A 19,530-nucleotide genomic window follows, 5' to 3' on the forward strand; every position below is an offset into this window, starting at 1 on the left:
TGGACCTACTAAACATAGAGCTTCCATATGATCCAGCAATTCTACTCCTAGGTATTTACCCAAAGGACACAGAAACATCAATTCCAAAGAACACCTGCACCCCTATGTTTATAGCAGCACTGTTTACAATAGCTAAGCTTTGGAAACAACCCAAATGCCCAAAAATAGATGACTGGATCAAGAAGATGTGGTACATATATACCATGGAATATTACTCAGCATTCAAAAAAGATAAACACATGCAATTTGCAGCAACATGGATGGCGCTGGAAGGGATCATGCTCAGCGAAATAAGCCAAAAAGAAAAAGAAAAATACCGGATGGTCTCACTCATAGCAGGAATCTAGAGAACTTAAATAAGGGACCAGGAAAATGAATATAAGAAAGTGAAAATCAAAATCAACAGAAAACTATGAACCAGAGACAGTTTTTGGGGGGTGGGGGGCGGGAGGGGAAGGATTGGGGTCAGAATGGGGCGTTTGCAATTGTATGGGGAATATAAAAATAAAATTTATTATTTAAAAAAAAAAGAACTTACAATAATAGTTGTATTGTAATGCTTGTCAGGCATGCTTAATAAACGATCTCCCATTGTCAAGTGGGCCAAACTGCCCAACAACTAATTTCTAAACAAACAATTTTCCATGCTATTTACTTACAGTATGCTGATACATATAATTTATTGCCTAATATACTTTCTGATAAATTTTTCTCTCTCTATGTCCATGAACAAAAAGCAAAGGGATGCCATATCTTCAGCCCCACGGTGTAAGGCCCTTTCTCTTAGCTGCTTGTCAGTATCCTATCTGGCTGGGGCAACAAGACCTCCTGCAGCATAAATCATAGTACATTTATAATGGAATACTGTTCAGTAGTAAAAGGGGATAAACCATTGATAAAAGAAATTTCTTGAATGAATCTCTAGTGGGAAAAAAAAGGCCATCTCAAAAGATCACATACTGGGGCCTCCCCGGTGGCGCAGCGGTTGAGCGCTGGGCTGCAAATCTGCCCGCAGCCTCTGCAGTGCCAGTTCGATCCCCGGCCTCTGCAGCATCAGTTCAATCCCTGGCTGCTCCCCGGCCACCGGAGGAGGGTCCCACATGGCGTGCAGACCTCTCCTGCCGCCCGCTGCTCCCCTCAGCAGTGTACTTCGGTCCTTCTGCCTGTTCTGCTCCCTGCTCTGGCTCTGGTGAATTCTCTCACCCTCCCTTGCTTCTGACTGTACCCAGTGCTTGTACAAATAAATAAATAAACAAGTAAGTAAACAAATAAACAAATAAATAAAGATCACATACTGTATGGTTTCATTTATATATATTTTCTAAGTGACAAAATTAGAAACAGATTAAGTGGCTTTTGAGGTTAGGAATGGTGTTGGGAAGAAAGCGGGTATGCCTATGAGAGGAAGGTTTGAGGAAGTACTTTGTGGAGATGGAAGCCTTCTGAACCTTCACTGCAGTAGTGGTTATACAAATCTATACTTATGATAAAATGTCACAGATAAAACCACACACAGCCTACCAAGGTCAATTTTCTGCAGATACATAAGGTGGAAAACTGTGTGAAGAGCCTCTCAATTCTATTTCTGAAACTTCCTGTCATTATTTAAAAAACACTGTTGTGGAGAAACTGCAGACAAAGGTGACAAATGACTTAGAAATTCAAGAGACCCCAATATGTTAGGTCTTTACAGTTTGAAAGTGAACACTTTCCTAACCAATAAAGCATGATATTTGTTTTAACCCACCTGAGGCAAATATATGAATTTATCTAATAATCTAGAGTGCAAACTTTCGATTTTTAATTTGTATAAATGACCTAAACTCCTGTTTATAGCAGTAACCATCACAACTTTTTTTTCTTTTCTAGTCAATTACTCAGTGAAACCAGTGACTTTTGTTTCTGGTCTAGCTCCCTACCCCCTGGCAAGTAAATCAGCCTGGGCTCACCACATCAACCACTGTAGTGGCCATCAATTTCTTTCACCATAACAAAATATTTGAAGCATCTGATGACTCTCATGCCCTATCTTAATAAATGGGGACTTTAGTTTCCAGGTGCTAGGCTGAGTCCAGAGTTGGGGGAGGATGGATTATGGGTATCAGTGAGTGCAACTACAGCAAAGCCCAAGGACAGTACCCAAGGAAACCCAGAATATCAAAGGACAACATGGCAGCAAAAAAGTGAAGTCAATAGGACTGGACAGAGGAGTAGAAGCCGAAGAAAAATGTGGCAAAGGAATCAACTGTATTTATTTAATATAAAATAAATTAAATATCATGACACGTGAAATATGATTAGGAGAGTAAGACTAAAGGAAAGACATACAGACTACAATGTCCAGTATAATCATAAAAATTTGGGCTCCAAATGTGGCTTTTTTGCTTCTTGGTGTTAAAGCACAAAAGGAAACAAGGTCACATTCAAAGTGTACATCATCTCCTTGGAGCAATAAGCTGGGAAAGGTTTATTTTGGAAGGTTCCATTGAGAGGATGAATTTATGCAGTGTTTTCAGGAGAGGAAGGATGCAGTTTGGTAGAAAGAATATGTTTTTCATCAGCATCATCAACCAGAGGCAAATACAGCTTTGGGAGGTTTAACAGAGGCTTTCAAATTGCATCCCCAATGACTGTGGGTCAGCCTCCTGGGGATGTGGCCTTCTGTTGAGAATTCTGCTACGGTGCACTGTGTTGTTAATGAGATTATACTAATGGGAGTGAACGGGTGAGAGTCTTTCAAGTGTGTTGGAAGGAGTGGTAGGATTACACCTGTTCTAGCTAAAGTGGGTGGAATGAGTCATTAATTTATCTACTTAATTCCAAAAACATTCAGCCTAGGCCACGTACAAAGGTAACACGAGACAGAAAAATGAAAAATGTATTGTGTTGGAGAATATATCAGAATGAGGTACTGCTGCATGCATGCCACACACTGTGTTAGGGGTTTCAAAAATATTATATTATTTAATCTTCATAACATTGTGAAGGACGAGTAAGGTGCATTTCATAGATGAGGAGACTGAGATTACAGAGAGTAAGTAATTTGCCCAAAGGAACACAATTATGGAGTACCAGGATAGAACAAAACTCAGAGGATTTCTATATCTAAGCCAGCCTGCTTGTACTCTCCATTTTCAGAGCCATCCCCTTCTGAGGGGAGGAACACCTCAGTGAACAACTCAGGTTGGGGGGGGGGCACTATTATCACTGAATTAAGTGTAAATGGTGCCCCTGGAGCACAAATGAAGAGAGAAATCAAAATGGTTTGATTAAAACACTCACTCAATGGGCTTATGGCCTAATTATGTGATATAGATCAGTGTATGCACATTCCATCAATCATCAAAAGAGGTAGAAAGAATTAATTCGGGCAGGATTGGGGGTATATTGATAGATCTGGGAAGGTGTAGAAAAGTGACATTTGGGTTCAGAAGGGCATATGAGATTATGACAGTCACTGTGTGGGAGAGGCATTTATCTGGAGAGACAGTGTTATATTCTGTAAGGCCTTATTCCAAAAACATTAGCACAATCTAGCTGGACAAGGTTAGACTTAGATCACTGAGTGATAGGAACAGAAAGGGATAGATTTGAATTCCAAGCATATACTTTTATCAGTATCACTTCAATTCTGTATGCTGCCTCATGGTCTCAGTCAAAATCATAGAAAGCTAAAACTGCTCAGGAGAGTTACACTGTAACATTAGTGTATAAAATCCTACCTACCATTTCAGTAATTTAAAACCTCAAAAAATGAGGAGGGAGTGGGAAGTAGCACTGGGTCTCTGGAATTAATTATCCTCTTTTCTTCCTAATCCACCTCCGCTTACTCCTCCATCTTTGACATATCAGCCTTTTCCTCCAATGGCTTGTTAGTGCCAATTCAGGGGAAATAAAGGGATATAAAGTTTTTTTGCAGCTCTAAGAATCTAACTTGGTGAGAATAAGGGCTTGCTTGGTTCATAGCAAAGACATCTCTCAGATTCTTTCTGGCCTACTTTTAGACATTTCTACCTCAGACCCCTTAGATACACTGATAACTGCTAGGTTGGATCTGGGCATAACAACTTGCACACAAACTACACAGAGATTGTAGAAGTGAAATGAGAATGATCTCAACTATCATTAGGCCTAGAGATTTGGGAAAATGAAGAAATGTGTTCCAAGTTGACTGCTGTTTCAGAGGAGATTTAGACATCCTAGTCCTGAACTCCGCTCCTCCTCTGCCTACAAAGATGATGATGAGTTGCTACCACCCCACCCAGTCCTGCCCACTATGACATGCTGCCCCACCCAGCCTGAGATGAAAGGTCCAGCTACCTATGGAGAACTCAGTGAGCAAGGAGTTATCTTTTCTGAAAGTACTGACATTCAATTGGAAATCTTGGCTGAGAGCAGAAGGAATCACAGTTGGGGAAAGAAGGGTGAGCTCAGAGGGCATGCTCATAAATGCGGATGCCTTGTGTGTTAAGGCAAATGGTGGGGGGTTGGGGGTGTGGAGGAATGAAGGGAGAGAGATGAAAAAGGAAGTGGGAGAGCCATGAAAAGAGTTGAATTAAAACAAAAATATTTCAGGGAGAAGAGATAAGAAGGGAGAATGGAATGAGAAAAAATGGAGTGTTGATATTCTATTTCTCATAGATTGGTTTCAGCCCTAAATTTTAATTTTGGTGCTATGGCTAGGAGATGCCATCTCAGAGCTTGACATTTCTTCCTTTCAGTGATTGTATCTTGCTATTTATGCTGTTATTTCAGGATCATTTCAGCCTGTAATATCTACAGCTTGTTAGAAAGTAGGATGACAATAGGCTAACAGACATCTGGCAGCCAACATTTTGGCTATTATTTTATCTTTTTTAATTTCTCTGAGGTCAGGGTTAGAAATAACTCTCATTGCAGCTTGACCACCACCTCACACCATGCATAAAAACCAACTCAAAATGGATTAAAGAACTAGACATAAGAACCGAAACCATAACATATAGGAAAGAAAACTTAGGCGAAACACTACATGACATACACCTTAGCAACATCTTTAAAGACACATCACCCAAAGCAGTGATAGTGAAGGAAAGGATAAACAGCTGGGACTGCATCAAATGAAAGAGCTTCTGCACAGCAAAAGAGACAATAACCAAAACAAAGAGACAACCCACTGATTGGGAGAAAATTTTTGCACACAATACTAATGATAAGGGACTGATCACAAAAATCTACAAAGAGCTGATAAGACTCAACAAAAACAAAGTAAACAATCCAGTCAAAAAAAGGGCAGAAAAGCTAAAAAGAAACTTTTCCAAAGGGGAAATGCAAATGGCCAAGAGGCATATGAAAAAATACTCAACATCACTTGTAATCAGGGAAATGCAAATTAAAACCACAATGAGATACCATCTCACACCAGTGAGAATGGCACATATTAAAGAAACTAGCAACAACAAATGTTGGTGAGGATGTGGAGAAAAAGGAACTCTCCTGCACTGCTGGTGGGAGTGCAAACTGGTGAAACCACTATGGAAAGCTGCCTGGAGGTTCCTCAATCTGCTGAAAGATGGAGCTACTATATGATCCAGCAATTCCACTCCTAGGTATTTACCTAAAGGACACAAAATCTTTAATTCAAAAGGGCACCTGCACCCCTATGTCTATAGCAGCACTATTTACAATAGCTAAGCTTTGGAAACAACCCAAATGCCCAAAAACAGATGACTGGATCAAGAAGATGTGGTACACATACACAATGGAATATTACTCAGCAATCAAAAAAAGATAAACTCATGCCATTTGCAGCAACATGGATGGAGCTGGAAGGGATCATGTTCAGAGAAATAAGCCCAAAAGAAAAAGAAAAATACCGGATGGTCTCACATATAGCAGGAATATAGAGGATCCAAATAAGGGATCAGGAAAAAAAAACTAATTATAATAAAGTAAAAATCAAAATCAACAGGCAACTATAAATTAGAGACACACTACAGGGGGGAGAAGGGAGTAGGATCAAAACACGGGTGGGAAGAGCACAAGGGACCATGGTGATAGTTCATGGGTGAATGGTGGTGGGAATTTTACAAGGACTATAACCAAGATGAAAATGCATACATTGCACAAAAATGAAAAATGATGTAATATGTAAAATAATTAAAAATAAATAAATAGGGCCTCCCTGGTGGCACAGCGGTTGATCTTCGCTGGGTTGTGAAGCTGCCCGCAGCCTCTGCAGCACCAGTTCGATCCCCAGCCGCCGGGCGAAGGTCCCACAGGGCGCGCAGACCTCTCCTGCCGCCCGCTGCTCCCCTCAGCAGTGTACCTCGGTCCTTCTGCCTGTTCTGCTCCCTGCTCTGGCTCTGGTGAATTCTCTCACCCTCCCGCGCTTCTGACTGTACCCGGTGCTTGTATAAATAAATAAATAAATCTTCTAATAAATAAATAAATAAATAGATAGATAGATAGATAAATAATTCTTAAAAAGGAAATAACTCTCACTGCATTTGTCAAAAGAAGTGAACTTGAGGACGTATAGCACTTTACCAGGGACTGAGCAAATGCAGGCAAAAAAGGGGAAAGGTAGTCAAAGCGCGAAAAACTGTATAAACAAAAAGATGTTTATTCCTATGGGATTCATTTACTGAAGCTTAGCAAATGGTGCATTGATATTGTAAAGAGCGAGTCAAGAAGGCATGGGTTTCTTCTTGGTTCTTTCTTCCCTTGTTAAACAACTTTTTCCCTGGATCAATTACTATGTTGGATATTAGTAGCTTCATTTTCATAGCACGTGTTTTTCCTATTTTAGGTAATCTACAATGGAAGAGGTTGGACAGGAGCCAACAGATGTGTAAGTGACGAGAAGGATAAAGGAGTCAGTAGAGGAGCTACCACAGGAGGAGCCTAGAGCAACAGAGGGAGGGGGCCCTATGTCTTCAATCGTGGGGAGTCTTCCTGGGGAGAAAGAATTTGGGTTCAGTTCATCAGACTTCATCATACCAGTAATAGTATTTTCAGAAATAGCAAATATTTCAAAAAACCATCAGTCCTTTGTGAGGAAAAGATCCATGCACGGCCCTGGTCCCCCTCTGCTTCATGAACCTATCTTGACTGGGGTAAAAAATACTCAACATGACAAACTCCTTAGGAGATAGTAATGAAAAGAGATGGAAGAATTTGCTCTCTTTTGTAGATCTTTAAATACTTTATAGGGGTGGCTTGGATTCAACTTATTCCATAGAAAGTTTTGGAAACAAGTAAGTTAGAATATAATTATTTACATGAATATTTCTTCTGCTTCATAAAAGATTTACATTTTAATGGGTTTCATGGATAATATTTAAAATGAAAATGTGATCCGAGGCCAGGAACTTACTTTACACAATTACTTTTTTGCATAAAGTAAAACATAGGAATCGATAGAATATGGACGACGACAAATGTAGCACTGCTTAGGCACAGTGACAACAGAATGTGGGGAAGTGAATGAGATTACAGGGGCGCGTCATTTTAGGGCTTATTTTTCCATTTTGAGTTTAGTGATGAAGATGATTTTACCGTAGGCATGAGATGATGGAAATACCGAAACTAGAAGTCACAAAAGAGAACTTAAACTCCCTGAACTTGCACCTTGAAAAGGACCTGCAGAGACTGGATGAGGCAAACCAGGTTCTTCTCAGAAAAATTCAAGAGAAAGAAGAAACTATTCAAAGGTCAGGCTGTGCCATTGTTGGGGCAGGGTTTCTCAGCTGAATACCCCTTGGGTATATAAGAAGGTGGGAGGGGGAGGTTTACTTACTTGTTGATGAATCTGGGCTTTTACTTTTAATTCTGAAACATGAACTGTGGTGCCCTCAAAAATCTTTATATATTGATTTCTGCATTAAATTTCCACATTAAGTTGACATTTTATTACAACTGCATTTGGTAATTATTCCGGCTCCCTAATACCTTGGCAGTGGCTTTCCAAGCAAGGATTCTCGTAGCTTCCTTGGAACTGATCCACACCTGGGTGTCTGTATTTTTCAGTCTGGAAAGAGAGATCACTCTGTCAGTAGGACAAGCCGGAGAGAGGGAGGAGTTGGGCCACATTATATCCGAGAAGGAGGAAATCCTGAGGGACCTGGAATTGGAGACAGCAAAGCTGGTAAGGAGGCGTCGAGTAAAGAACCGTCTGATGGATTTTGCTTGCAGTCTGCTGCCCTCTCTTTCCCGGGGGATCATCATCACATGGTCATGGCTTCTGTATCTTTAGAAATCACAGCTGTTGCTGAGAATAAAGCTCTGGGCAAGGGGGGCAGCTCTGGGCTCTGTTCCCAGATCCTCTGTGGGGGGCAGAGTGCATTTTCCCATTTGATACACTTATCCCTCGATGGTATTTCATGGCCCAGGGAGGGAGGTACAGCAGCAGAGCAGGTTTGTGCCCTTTACCTCTGTCCACAGGAAAAAAGTAACAAGGTTCTAAACAAGAATGTGATGGAGCTTCAGAAAAAGGTAAGATGGGCCCTGGGTTCTCAAGGCCCCCAACAGGAGGCTCATTTCTTAAGACTCTCCATAGACGTCTGAACCCTTAAACTCTCTAGTCAGATAGACAGCGAAGAAGCAACCAGCAAAGTGAGAGTGCTCCCTCCCATGGCTACCTTTGGAATATTTAGAGCAAAGTCTAATTTGTTCTCTGGGAATTACAGGTATATGGTGAGGGAGCTACAGGACTGTAGAAGGAGAAATGTTTTCTCCTTCCCCAACAACATCGCCCCATTTTCTCTTTTCTCTCTCCTCACTGTGGCATAGAATCCATGGGCTGCAGGAACACAGGGTCTGTCCCGCTAGGATGGAGTCAGGCAGCTTCCACAGGGAAAAGGAGACACTCTCCCACCAAATTTCCAAGATCTGAATTCTTTAACCACCATTCTGCAGTCCCAAGTGCCCCCGCTACACCCCCAGCCTAGTCTGCCTCTATCCCAGGTTTTTGTATCTGTGTACATTGCCCAGTTCATGATTCAGGGGATGGTATTTCAGGTTTCAAGGATGAATAAGAATTTTGGCCTTGCTAAAGGAACCCTAAAGCAGGCGTTGGCAGAATTGAGGGTGAGTAAAAAAGCAAAACCTAAAGGTTTTCTGGAATGTTATGTCATTTCTAAGTACCTAACCTCCCCGAGGCTAAGCATTTCTGCGTACTCAGCAGAGGTAAGCCAATGCTCTTTGTATCTTCTACTTAATCCGAAGGTCTATAGGGCACTCCAAGTCACTATTCCCACCAGTGACAACTACAGTAGCATCAACATGCTCCAGAAACCTCCTCACCCATCAGTCAATAGAACACAAATCCTGAACACCTATTTGGATTTGCTCTCAAGAAGTTTTTGACCTAAAAATGTGACCTAATACAAGATATTGAAATAGGGAGACAATACTGACTTCCACAAGCATACAGGGATGTATCGGTGATCTTACCTGCCTCACCCATGTTAATAGGCCAAGGAAGTTTCATTTATTCTATTTTATAAGCTTTTGCCTTGACTAGAAGATAAGCCCACTGAGGACATGAAATTGTATTTATGCTGCTCACTCCTATTTCCCAGTGCCTAGAACTATGCCCACTATTTGTTGAGTAGTAGAGACCCACTATTTGTTGAATGAATGAATGACTTGGATGCCCAGTAATGGGCAGAGACCCTACTGGAAACTGTAGGTTTATGTGGCAAATATGGTAATTTGGCAGAGACCACCATGGCAAAATCCTATGTCCTGTTTTTCTCTGAAAAAGAGGCAAAAGTTTTCTCTTTTGCTCTGTGATTCAGACAGCATGTGAGTCCAACCTGTGGAAGATGAGAGGGAGAAAGCAGCTGGTGAGTCTTGTCAGTTAGACTAAAGGAAGGTGGATGGTAACCCTACGGACTGGGCAGTCACATGACCAAAGCTTAAATGTCAACTCTGCCACTTTGTGACTTTTAAACAATCTGTGCACTTCACTTCTCCATGCTTTTGTCTCCTCATATGTGAAATGGGGCTAGTTTAGTGCCTATTCCAGATTGTCACGGTAGTCCTTCAGTAAGTGATAAACATTACCATCATACTCTCTGCTGGTCTCTGCTGGACAGAGGGTGAACAATACCATTTGCCTTCCATGAAAGAATGCTTTTAACTCTGCTGTCACTCATTATCTCTCACAGCTGAAACTACAAAAGTCAACAGAGTCCTGTGCAAAGCAAGAGAAGGAACTGACCAAGGTAGAGGCAATGTCTCCTCCACCGAGGATGTGTCCAGGATATAAATGGGGTAGAACCCAAAGTTCTCAGGAACAATGGCTTGAGGCATGGGAGGGAAATGAGCAAGAATATTCTGGCAAATGAATTTGATTCACAGGCAGGTGAAAGGAAAGAAAGATCATGCTGAAAGTGCCAGTCTTACCATTTCTTAAGCTCCCTTCTACCTCAAATTCTGTTTTTGAATCCCAAACTAAGTGCCTTGAGATGTGTCACAGGCTGAGGGCAACCTGGGCAAACCATTTACTTTGTTCAAAATTAGACTCAGTCCCTGGATGACGCGATCACCACTGTATGATGTGGTTGTTTTCCCTTCCAGTAAGAAGTTGCTAGGTATCCAGCCAAATGTCCAGTGCACTGGTTAGGGTCCCAGGGAGCAGCTTTGGCTTGGTTCTGATTCAACTGATCATATTTGTTAATGTTCTTTTCTTTATAGATAGAGAGCGACTACCAATCTGTGTATCAGCTCTGTGAGGACCAGGCCCACTACATAAAGGTACAAGGCCTCGGGGGCAAGTTAAAAGTTGAGGCAAAATTTCTCCAAGGTTGTAGGTTCCTTGGTTTCTCATTAGGCAAAAATCTGCCACTAGGGAAATGACTTTTATTCAAAGCAACAACAGAGCAGATGATTGTTAAGCATTGTTCAGGATTAATTTTGTGCCAGGCTTGGGCACATTCAGCATTTTTCTCAGTCAATTTTTCCAATAACTCTATGGTAATATTCTTACAATCAAGAGGACACTGAGGTTTGAAGGAGTTAGATGACATGCTTTAGGAGCATAACTAGTCAGCATCAGCGCTGGAATTTGAAGACACAGAATCCAAAGTGAGGAGTCCTCTATTCATATATATCCATCTAGTCTCTAATATCTCTTAATTATTTATTAGAACATCTCCCTGCGTGCTTGTTTATACTTCCACATCAGCCATTTGGGATAGCAGGAGTTTGCCTTTGAAGGATCTTTTATAAATGACACAATGAAATATATGGAAATTCTCAATTATGACTTTTTTTTTTTTAAATTTCCATGGAAAGAAATACCAGGAAATTCTGAGGCAGATGGAAAAGGAGAAGGAGATGCTGCTGCTTGAAAAAGAAATGTAAGTTTGGAGAAATGATCTCCCTGATGAACTGCGGTGACAGTCTCCAGGCAGGTTTTGACAAGCAGGGTGCTTCTCAGACCAGTCTGTGTCACTATAATTGGTCCCTAACAAGTCACCCCTGCGGGCCTCTGCTCTATGTTCTAAGCAGACAAATCATCAGCATCCAGGCTTCTCTCTTGCCTCTTTCTCTGCAATCAGTATTTGAAAGCTCTCTTTTTTAGGCTCTTTTCATGTGTCCTCAGTTAAGTGCTGTTGCTGAAAATTGAATGAGCCTGGGGCCTCCCCTGGTGGCGCAGCGGTTGAGCGCTGGGCTGCGAGGCTGCCCGCAGCCTCTGCAGCGCCGGTTCATTCCCCGGCCACCGGCAAGGGTCCCACAAAAAAAAAAAAAAAAAAAAAAAATTGACTGAGCCTGGGTTCAGAGAGTAAAAAGAGGCCCAGACGCCCAGAATTACTTGTCCATCATGTGTACTATCTTCTTTCCCTGGACCTAGTGACCCACCATACTCACTGCAGACCTCAGAGAGGTCTGTGGGACTGTAGACTTCATACTCTTTGCTTTTGTTTATGCTTTTTCATTGCATTATGCACTATGTTATGTAATATACATCAACTGCACATATTTTATATATGTAACTTGGCATACATACATACATTTGAATAACCTAAAAGGTTGCCTTATGGGCTTTTCTCAGTCCATACTTCTTGCAAAGGTAACCACTATTCTGATTTCTGTAGTTTTTATGCTGGTCTTGTCTGTTCTTGAACATTTTATAAATTCAGTATTTTCTCCTTTGTGTCTGGCTTTCACGTTGCTGTATACAGTTGTGCCTTGTTTTTTTCACGACAGCGTAGTATTTCATTACATGCATATGACATGATCTATTCTATTGTTGAACATTTTGGTTATTTCCAGGTTGGGGTTACTCAAGTAAAATTGCTCTAAACACTACTGGGCATGTCTTTTAGTGGACACGGGCATTCATTTCTCTTGACTATATACCAAACATTGGAATTGCTGGTCATAAAATATATATGTCTTTGGCTTCAACTAGACAAAGCCAAACAATTTTCCAAAATGACTATCACTTTCTTCTATAGGTGCTTTAGTTACTCTACATCACCACTTTCACTTGATATTTATAGACTTAATTTTAGCTGTTCAAGCAGAGGTTTAGTGATAATTAATTTTGATTTTAATAATGATTTCATTACTGGCTACTAAAGATAATATATATTTTAATGTTTATTGGAAAATTGCATATTCTTTTTTGTGAATTGTCAGTCTCTTATTAATTGGTAGGAGTCTCTCATATTTTTTATAAGGTCCTTTGTCAGGTATTTATTACAGTATATTCCATGACTCACCCTTTTTTACTCTCTTAATGGAATATTTTGATAAGCAATAGTTCTTTACCTATTTCACCCACTGATCCCCACCCTCTCACCAAATGGGTGAAGTTGGTCAAAAGATATAAACTTCCAGTTATAAGATAAATAAATCCTAGAGATACAATGTGTAACATGGTAACAAGAGAGTAATTTTAAAAGTTCTCATCACAAGAAAAAATTTTAAAATTTTGTAACTATGTGTGGTATTACATGTTAACCAAAATTACTGTGGTTGGGGCCTCCCTGGTGGCACAAGGGGTGAAGCACTGCACTGTGAAGATGTCTGCAGCTTCTGCAGCACGAGTTCAATCCCTGGCCGGCCAGGGAGCTATCCACATGGTGCAGCAGACCTCTCCTGTCTTGTCTGCTGCTCCCCTCAGCAGTGTATTTCAGTCAATCTGCCTGTTCTATTCCCCACTCTGTTTCTGGTGAATCCTCTCATCCCCCGTACTTCTGGCTTGTACCCCAGTTCTTGTATGCATAAATAAATAAATCTTTAAAAAAAAACCCAAAATTACTGTGGTAAACATTTTGCAAAACATACACATATCAAACCATTATGTTGTACACCTAAATTAATGCAATGCTATTTGCTAATTATAATTTTTAAAAAATCAACAGCTACAAAAACCATTGTGTGTCTTATGCCAAGGTGATTCTTCATATACTCAGAGAATGATTTATGTTTAGGGTCTCATTGTTTAGTGTCTACATTCAGAGAGAAAGGCCTTTTTTCTGAAAATTCTGTTTCCATGTGTTGCTATTAACATCATCAAACATTGAATAATAATATTCTGCTGCTTTGGGGAACAAAACTGTATATAAATGAAAGATAAAACTTTGTGTTCAGCATTTCATTCTAAATATCTTAGAAAGATATTATGCACATGGCTGAAAGGTCAGTATGGGAGAAATATGCTTATGAGCTAAGATACTTTTGTGAGGGTGGTTGTAGGGGTATTATATATAACACAGATTTTAGAGATGAACTTTAAGGAGTGGTATCTTACCAAAGCCCTTTTGGTGTAAACAACACAACCTTATGGAGGAGAATAAAGACAAACTAACAAAAAAAGCCCTTAATAGTTCTTAATTTTAAGGAAATCAAATCTATCAATTTGTTTGGTTTGGTTTTGGGGTTTTTGTTTAGTGCTTTCTTTAGGTGATGAAACTGATCCCCCATGTTTTCCCCTAGAACTTCTTTTATTCATTTACCCTTTACACTTTGGTTTACATTCATTCATTTGGAAATTTTTTTTTCACTGTGATCTAAGGTAGAGCTCAAGAGGCATTTTTTTTTTTTTTCTGTATAGTCATCTGACTCAACAGGTTATATGGAGACCATGCATTTTCAGAGGTGTCTTGTTTTATAAATAGGTGATCATATATACGTGTGTCTGTTTCTGGATACTTTATTCTGTACCATTTGTCTTATCTCTATCCTTGTGCCAATACTACACTGTTTTGAGTACTGCAATTGTATAATTTGTCTTGAAATATAGTTGCTTAAGTCCTGCAGGTTTTTATTTCTCAAGATTACCTTGGCTGTTCTTGGTACTTTGAATTTTCATATTAATTTTTATATTTTTCATATTAATTTTAAATTAGCTTTTCAGTTTCCAAAATATATTGCTGAGATTTTTCATATCAATAGATAATGAAATCTATTGATAAAATTGGAGGCTAATTGGTATCTACACAACATTGAGCTTTTCAAGCCATGAACATCATTTATGTCCCCATATATTTAGATCTTTTATTTCCCACAGCAATGTTTTGTAGTTTTCTGCATAGTGTTCTTATGTAGATTTCATCAGGTATTTGATATTTTACTTATTGGGGTTTTTTAAAAATGTTTTTGAAGCTTTTAAAATGGGCCATTTGCTAATTTGATTCTCTGATTGATTACTGCCAGTACATGGATTGGTATAATTGCTGTATATATGCTGAATTTATATTATCAGTTTTGCTAATTCACTTGTTCTAGTAAGTTGTTCATAGATTCTTTTAGATTTTTATCCTTGAACGATGGTTGTATTTCTCCCTTTCTAGTCTTTCTAGTTTTTCTTTCTTTTTTTTTTTTTTTTTTTTGCCTTACATTTGCTAAGACTTGCTGTCCAATATTGGCTAAAGGGGGTGACAGTGAGCATTCTTGACTCAGTCAACTGAATTTTACTCAAATCAGAGTAAAGTATTTAGTATTTTACTCAACCTTTTTTAACCTTTTTAATAACTTTACTACAATTTTACTCAATTCAGAGTATTTACTATTTTACCATTAAATATGGCATTTAGAGTTCTTATAGTCATCCTTTATCATAATTAAGAAATTTCCCTTTTATTTGGAATTGCTGAGTGGTTTTATTTTTATTATTTTTATCATGGGTAGGTATTAAATGTCATTAAATGTGTTTTCTGAATGTATTGAAGGATCATGTTTTTCCCCATGGAAATATACCAGTACTCCTTCATGTTTAATGACCTCCAACTCCAACTTTCACCCTCTCAGTACTAATGACTACGCCCCTCTTTGCTCAGCTCTTGAAGCATCTTCTGTTTTCTAGGAAATCTTGAGCTATATATGTACAGCCTAGGAACCAGCTATTGCCTTGAAAGGATAATTTATGAAGATATTTGCACTCATTTTTCTTTGTTTCCTTCACCCCTTGGATTGTTTCCTTTCAAGTCACAGTCAGTTTGCTGGTCTTCAACTACAAGTTTTATCTCTCGGTCAATAAATGTTGCCACTGTTTTCGGACCCCATTACCCTCCCCACAAGCTGGCAAATGTCCTTGGGGAGAAGCCTGATGAATGAGGACCTGCTTTTCTCAGGGATTGTATCCCCTCAATTTCTGACTGAATTTTTCAGTGTCTCCCAACAGCTGTTGCACAGTATTTTGTCTAGTTTTTAAAGCTGTATTTAGGTTTTGGCTGTCTGAGACAAAGCATTCCACCTTATCCAGAACCTGGGGTCTGTGCCACTTCTCCCTTCTCTCCTCTATTTGATGATTACAAAACAATATTCCCCTGAAAAGAATGAGCGAGCTTCTATGGATCTGACTCTCTGGCAGGGAACAGCTCTAAATTCAGGGAGCAAAACAAATGAATGAACCAGAAGGCACAGAGAGTGAATAAAAGTAGGCAGTTTCTGGAAGAGAGCAGACATTTGGTAGCAGGGAATGGCAAGGGGTGATCTCCCCATTTTTATCATTTTCAGCTTGAGGGCAGGCTAAACTTGGTATGTGAGGAGCAATTAAAATACCAGGAGACAACTTACAGTCTTCCTTGGTTAAAAAAAAAGAAGAGGATAGAGTTCGGAGCAGTCAGAATTGCTGAATTAAATAGCAGAGTCAGACATGGGGACTCTCAAACATTCTGTGTAATCTCAGCCCAAATCTCTGCTGACCTGTAGGCCCTGTTCGTGAGCAGCCCAACCAGGGGCCTGAATGAGACTTGAACTGCCACCAAGAGCCAAATTTTGCTATTCATCATCAGGGTCTTGTCAGAGCTACTCCCCATCAATTGTCTCTTCTTTTGACAGTGGGTCAGATTTTTCTGGTTCTTTCTATGTTGGGCAATAATGAATTTTGAATGCTATGCATTATCAAGAACATTGGAATTAAACCATGGATGTTTGTTGTCTGACTTAGACAGACACCTATCATTAGTCCCTCAGATTATGTTACATTATTCTTGGATCTGATCTTTTTCACCCAGACTCAAGGCCCAGAACAATTCCTCCCAAACAGTGAGACCTGGGTCAATTCTGGTGGAGACCATCCAAAGCAACATTGTAAGTCTGCCCTGATGTAAGTTGGAGTTTCCCTCTATCCCTTCCCTGCCCTAGGTTCTCCCTCCTTGACTCCTATTCCACCCCTCCCTCACCCTCTTAATAACCCTAATGTTAAGAAATCGGGTTTCATTACCTTGTTCCACATCATGGCAGCTAGAAAGTGGCTCAGCCAGGATTCAAAAGCTGGCAGCCTGACTCTTGGTCCTGTTAGTCACCCTGCTTGCTGCCTCTCTGTGAGCATATGACAGGCTCTGTGCTTTTATTGCCTCCCATAGGAGCAGACCATCATTAAGAAACAAAAGAGAATCTGTCGGTACTGGTAAGTGGCAGAATCCTGATTTTTACCTGTCTAAGACACGTTCACTCTGTAAAAGTGAATGACTTGAGAAGGGCATAAGAAATAAAGATAAACACATACATCAAGCAGAAAATCAGGCAGCCCCGTATTTCTTCCAATTTTTCCTCACTTCTTAATACCAAACTATATAGGACTTGGTTGTCGGAGAAAGTGACTATATCTGAGAGGTGCAGGATGAAGGCTGCAGGTTGCACTGCACTTTTAATTTCTATTCTTATGACTCTTGGTTTGGCCCCCTTCTGTCTTTCAGAACCTGAACCTCAAAATCTCTGCGATAATCAGTGCATTATTTTTTTTTTAGTTCTCCTACAGGTTGAACATTTTGTAAGAAAAGATCATTTGCACACTTTAAGCCCTTTATTCTTAAATTTTTGAAACAAGGAAACTGACCCTAAAATTCTCCATGTGGCATTTTAATGAAAAGCTTCAATTTATGACATTTCAATATAGCTGAAGACTAAAGGCCTTCTACTAGTATTCAGGGTAGAATTTCCTTGGGTACACACAAGAAAACACACACACACACATACATCTTTCACTGTTTTGGGTTGGTCTGTTTTGACATTTGATGTTTAGAAAGAAACAGTTCAAATTATTTTACTTGGATGTTAATGTCAGAGATGGCCTGATCTGATTGCAAATTCTAGAACTGCTACCCTCAAGGAACTGAAGTGGGTTAGCAGTCATGAGACTCACAAGTGTGACTGTGCTGGACATTTTCTGGCAACCTGCAAGGGCACACCTCTATCCAGTACCTGGGTAGTCCTTGGCGCCTGACTTTCCTTCATGAACATCTGTCCTGTTGGAAGGTTTACATGTTAGGAGGGTTGTGATGAACTCTTAACTATTACATCAATCTTTTTTTGTTATTTCCTGTCCCCTAACCTCATCTTTTATATCTCCACTGCTTATGGCCTATCATTTATGAATGTAAGTTTCTCCCGTCCTGTTAGAGCCTGGGCTGTGTCTTCCCTATGCTAATGTCGAATGTCTCTCTGCAGGCATCTACGGTGTCTTATCTTCGTGGTCATGATCTTCATTAGGTTGCTGGGTTATGTCCTTTTCCACCTGCAGTACATAAACCCAGACCTCCTTGTGGATGTCCTGCCCATGGTGATGAGCAGGAATACCTTGAAGAGGCTCAGGGACGTCTTGCTTCCCATCCTCACTCTAGAGGTGGAAGAAGTTCTACCTCACTAGTCTGGGGTTCTTGTGGGGCTTGGAACTGCTGCCTGTGGAGAGGGGGCATGGCAAAAGGGGGAGCCTCCCACTTGAAGCTGCTGTTTCTCACATCTGACCTCTTCATTTCATTCTTTTCTTTTGCTTTCTCTCTTTCAAATAAAAAATATGTTTCACCAGAGTTCACTGTGTTGGTCTGGGAATTTGACCTGTGAGTCTTGGGGCATCACTAGACATTCACAGGGCTTACTCTGTGCTGTTGAAAAAAGCTGCATTCAAGGAACAATAAGAAAAGCTCCCCCAGATCATGCTCAGTGAAATAAGCCAGAAAGAAAAAGAAAAATACTGGATATTTTCACTTATAGGAAGAATGTAGGGGATCCAAATAAGGGATCAGGAAAAAAAGTAATTATTATAAAGTAAAAATCAAAATTAGTAGGCAACTACAAGCCAGAGACATTCTGCGGGGGGTGGGGGGGGAGGAGGGAGTTGGATCAAAACAGGGGTGGGAAGAGCACAAGGGACCATTCACTACACGGGTGAATTGGTAGTGGGAATTCCATGGGGACTATAACTGAGATGAGAAAGCATACATTGCACAAGAATGAAGAACGATGTAAAAAAATACATAAAATTTAAAAAAGAAAATAAATAATAAAAAAAAGAAAAAAGAAAGAAAAGCTCCCCCAGGAGCTTCTTTGCTTCATACTAAAAAAAGCAAAGGAAAAATAAATAAATAAACAAATAAATAAATAAATAAAAGCAAAGGAAAAAAAAAATGACATCTTCATCTACTAGATTCTCCACTCACTCCAGGCTGAGCACAGAGGTTATTCCACTGGCAACCGGTAGATGGATGTAAGTTTTGCTCCCATCTAATAGTTTAATTATACACAATCATTACGACAGCCCTTGTATTTTTACATCACGCCGTCTTATATGAGTGGGATGTTCTGAAAAGCTAACATTTTTCACGTTCACAGATGGCTGGTCATTCTCAATGGAGAAGAAAATTATCCTTAAAATTCGAGGGCAATATAAAAGGCATTGTGTGAGATCAGAATGTGCTTGAGAAGTAGCCAACACAATTTTCCACCTACCTGTGGGTCAAATCCTAATCCAAATGTCAGCTTTCCCATAAAGCTTTCCCTCCCAACCTGAGACAGCCTCATTTTCTGTCTTCTCTGGGGTCCTCCCACCCTGCTGCTTCTACCTTGTGGTGTCATTGCTGTGAGCTCTGACCTCAGAACTCCAGACCCCTTCATTTCTGTATCATTCCATATGGCCCCAGCACCATGTCTTTACAAAGCAGATACAGTAAAGAGGAAAGTGTCCTCAGAGAGTTTGTCTTTCTTTTCCAGGGCATCTGGAGCCTAGATTCTGTTGTGCCAACTCACTCTCTCGTTGGTACAGACAACTGTGCACTGGCCATAGAAAGAGAAGGGAGGTATAGAGATACT

The 19,530-nt window shown here is 40.1% G+C and overlaps 1 protein-coding gene across 1 annotated transcript; it reads left to right on the forward strand.

The window, feature by feature from the left end:
• Positions 1 to 7,551: 7,551 nt before the first annotated feature.
• LOC311174793 (transmembrane and coiled-coil domain-containing protein 5B-like) lies at positions 7,552 to 18,091 on the forward strand (the record flags this gene model as incomplete). The annotated part of the gene is made up of 10 exons (XM_084239506.1): positions 7,552 to 7,694; positions 8,011 to 8,128; positions 8,425 to 8,475; positions 9,001 to 9,069; positions 10,155 to 10,211; positions 10,684 to 10,743; positions 11,284 to 11,348; positions 16,458 to 16,533; positions 16,809 to 16,852; positions 17,893 to 18,091. 10 exons carry the CDS (start codon positions 7,552 to 7,554, stop codon positions 18,089 to 18,091), a joined length of 882 nt encoding a protein of 293 aa, XP_084095632.1.
• Between the last annotated feature and the right edge of the window lie 1,439 nt (positions 18,092 to 19,530).

Source organism: Talpa europaea (assembly GCF_964194135.1).
Source record: "Talpa europaea genome assembly, chromosome: 8".
In the NCBI taxonomy this organism is placed as follows: domain Eukaryota; kingdom Metazoa; phylum Chordata; class Mammalia; order Eulipotyphla; family Talpidae; genus Talpa; species Talpa europaea.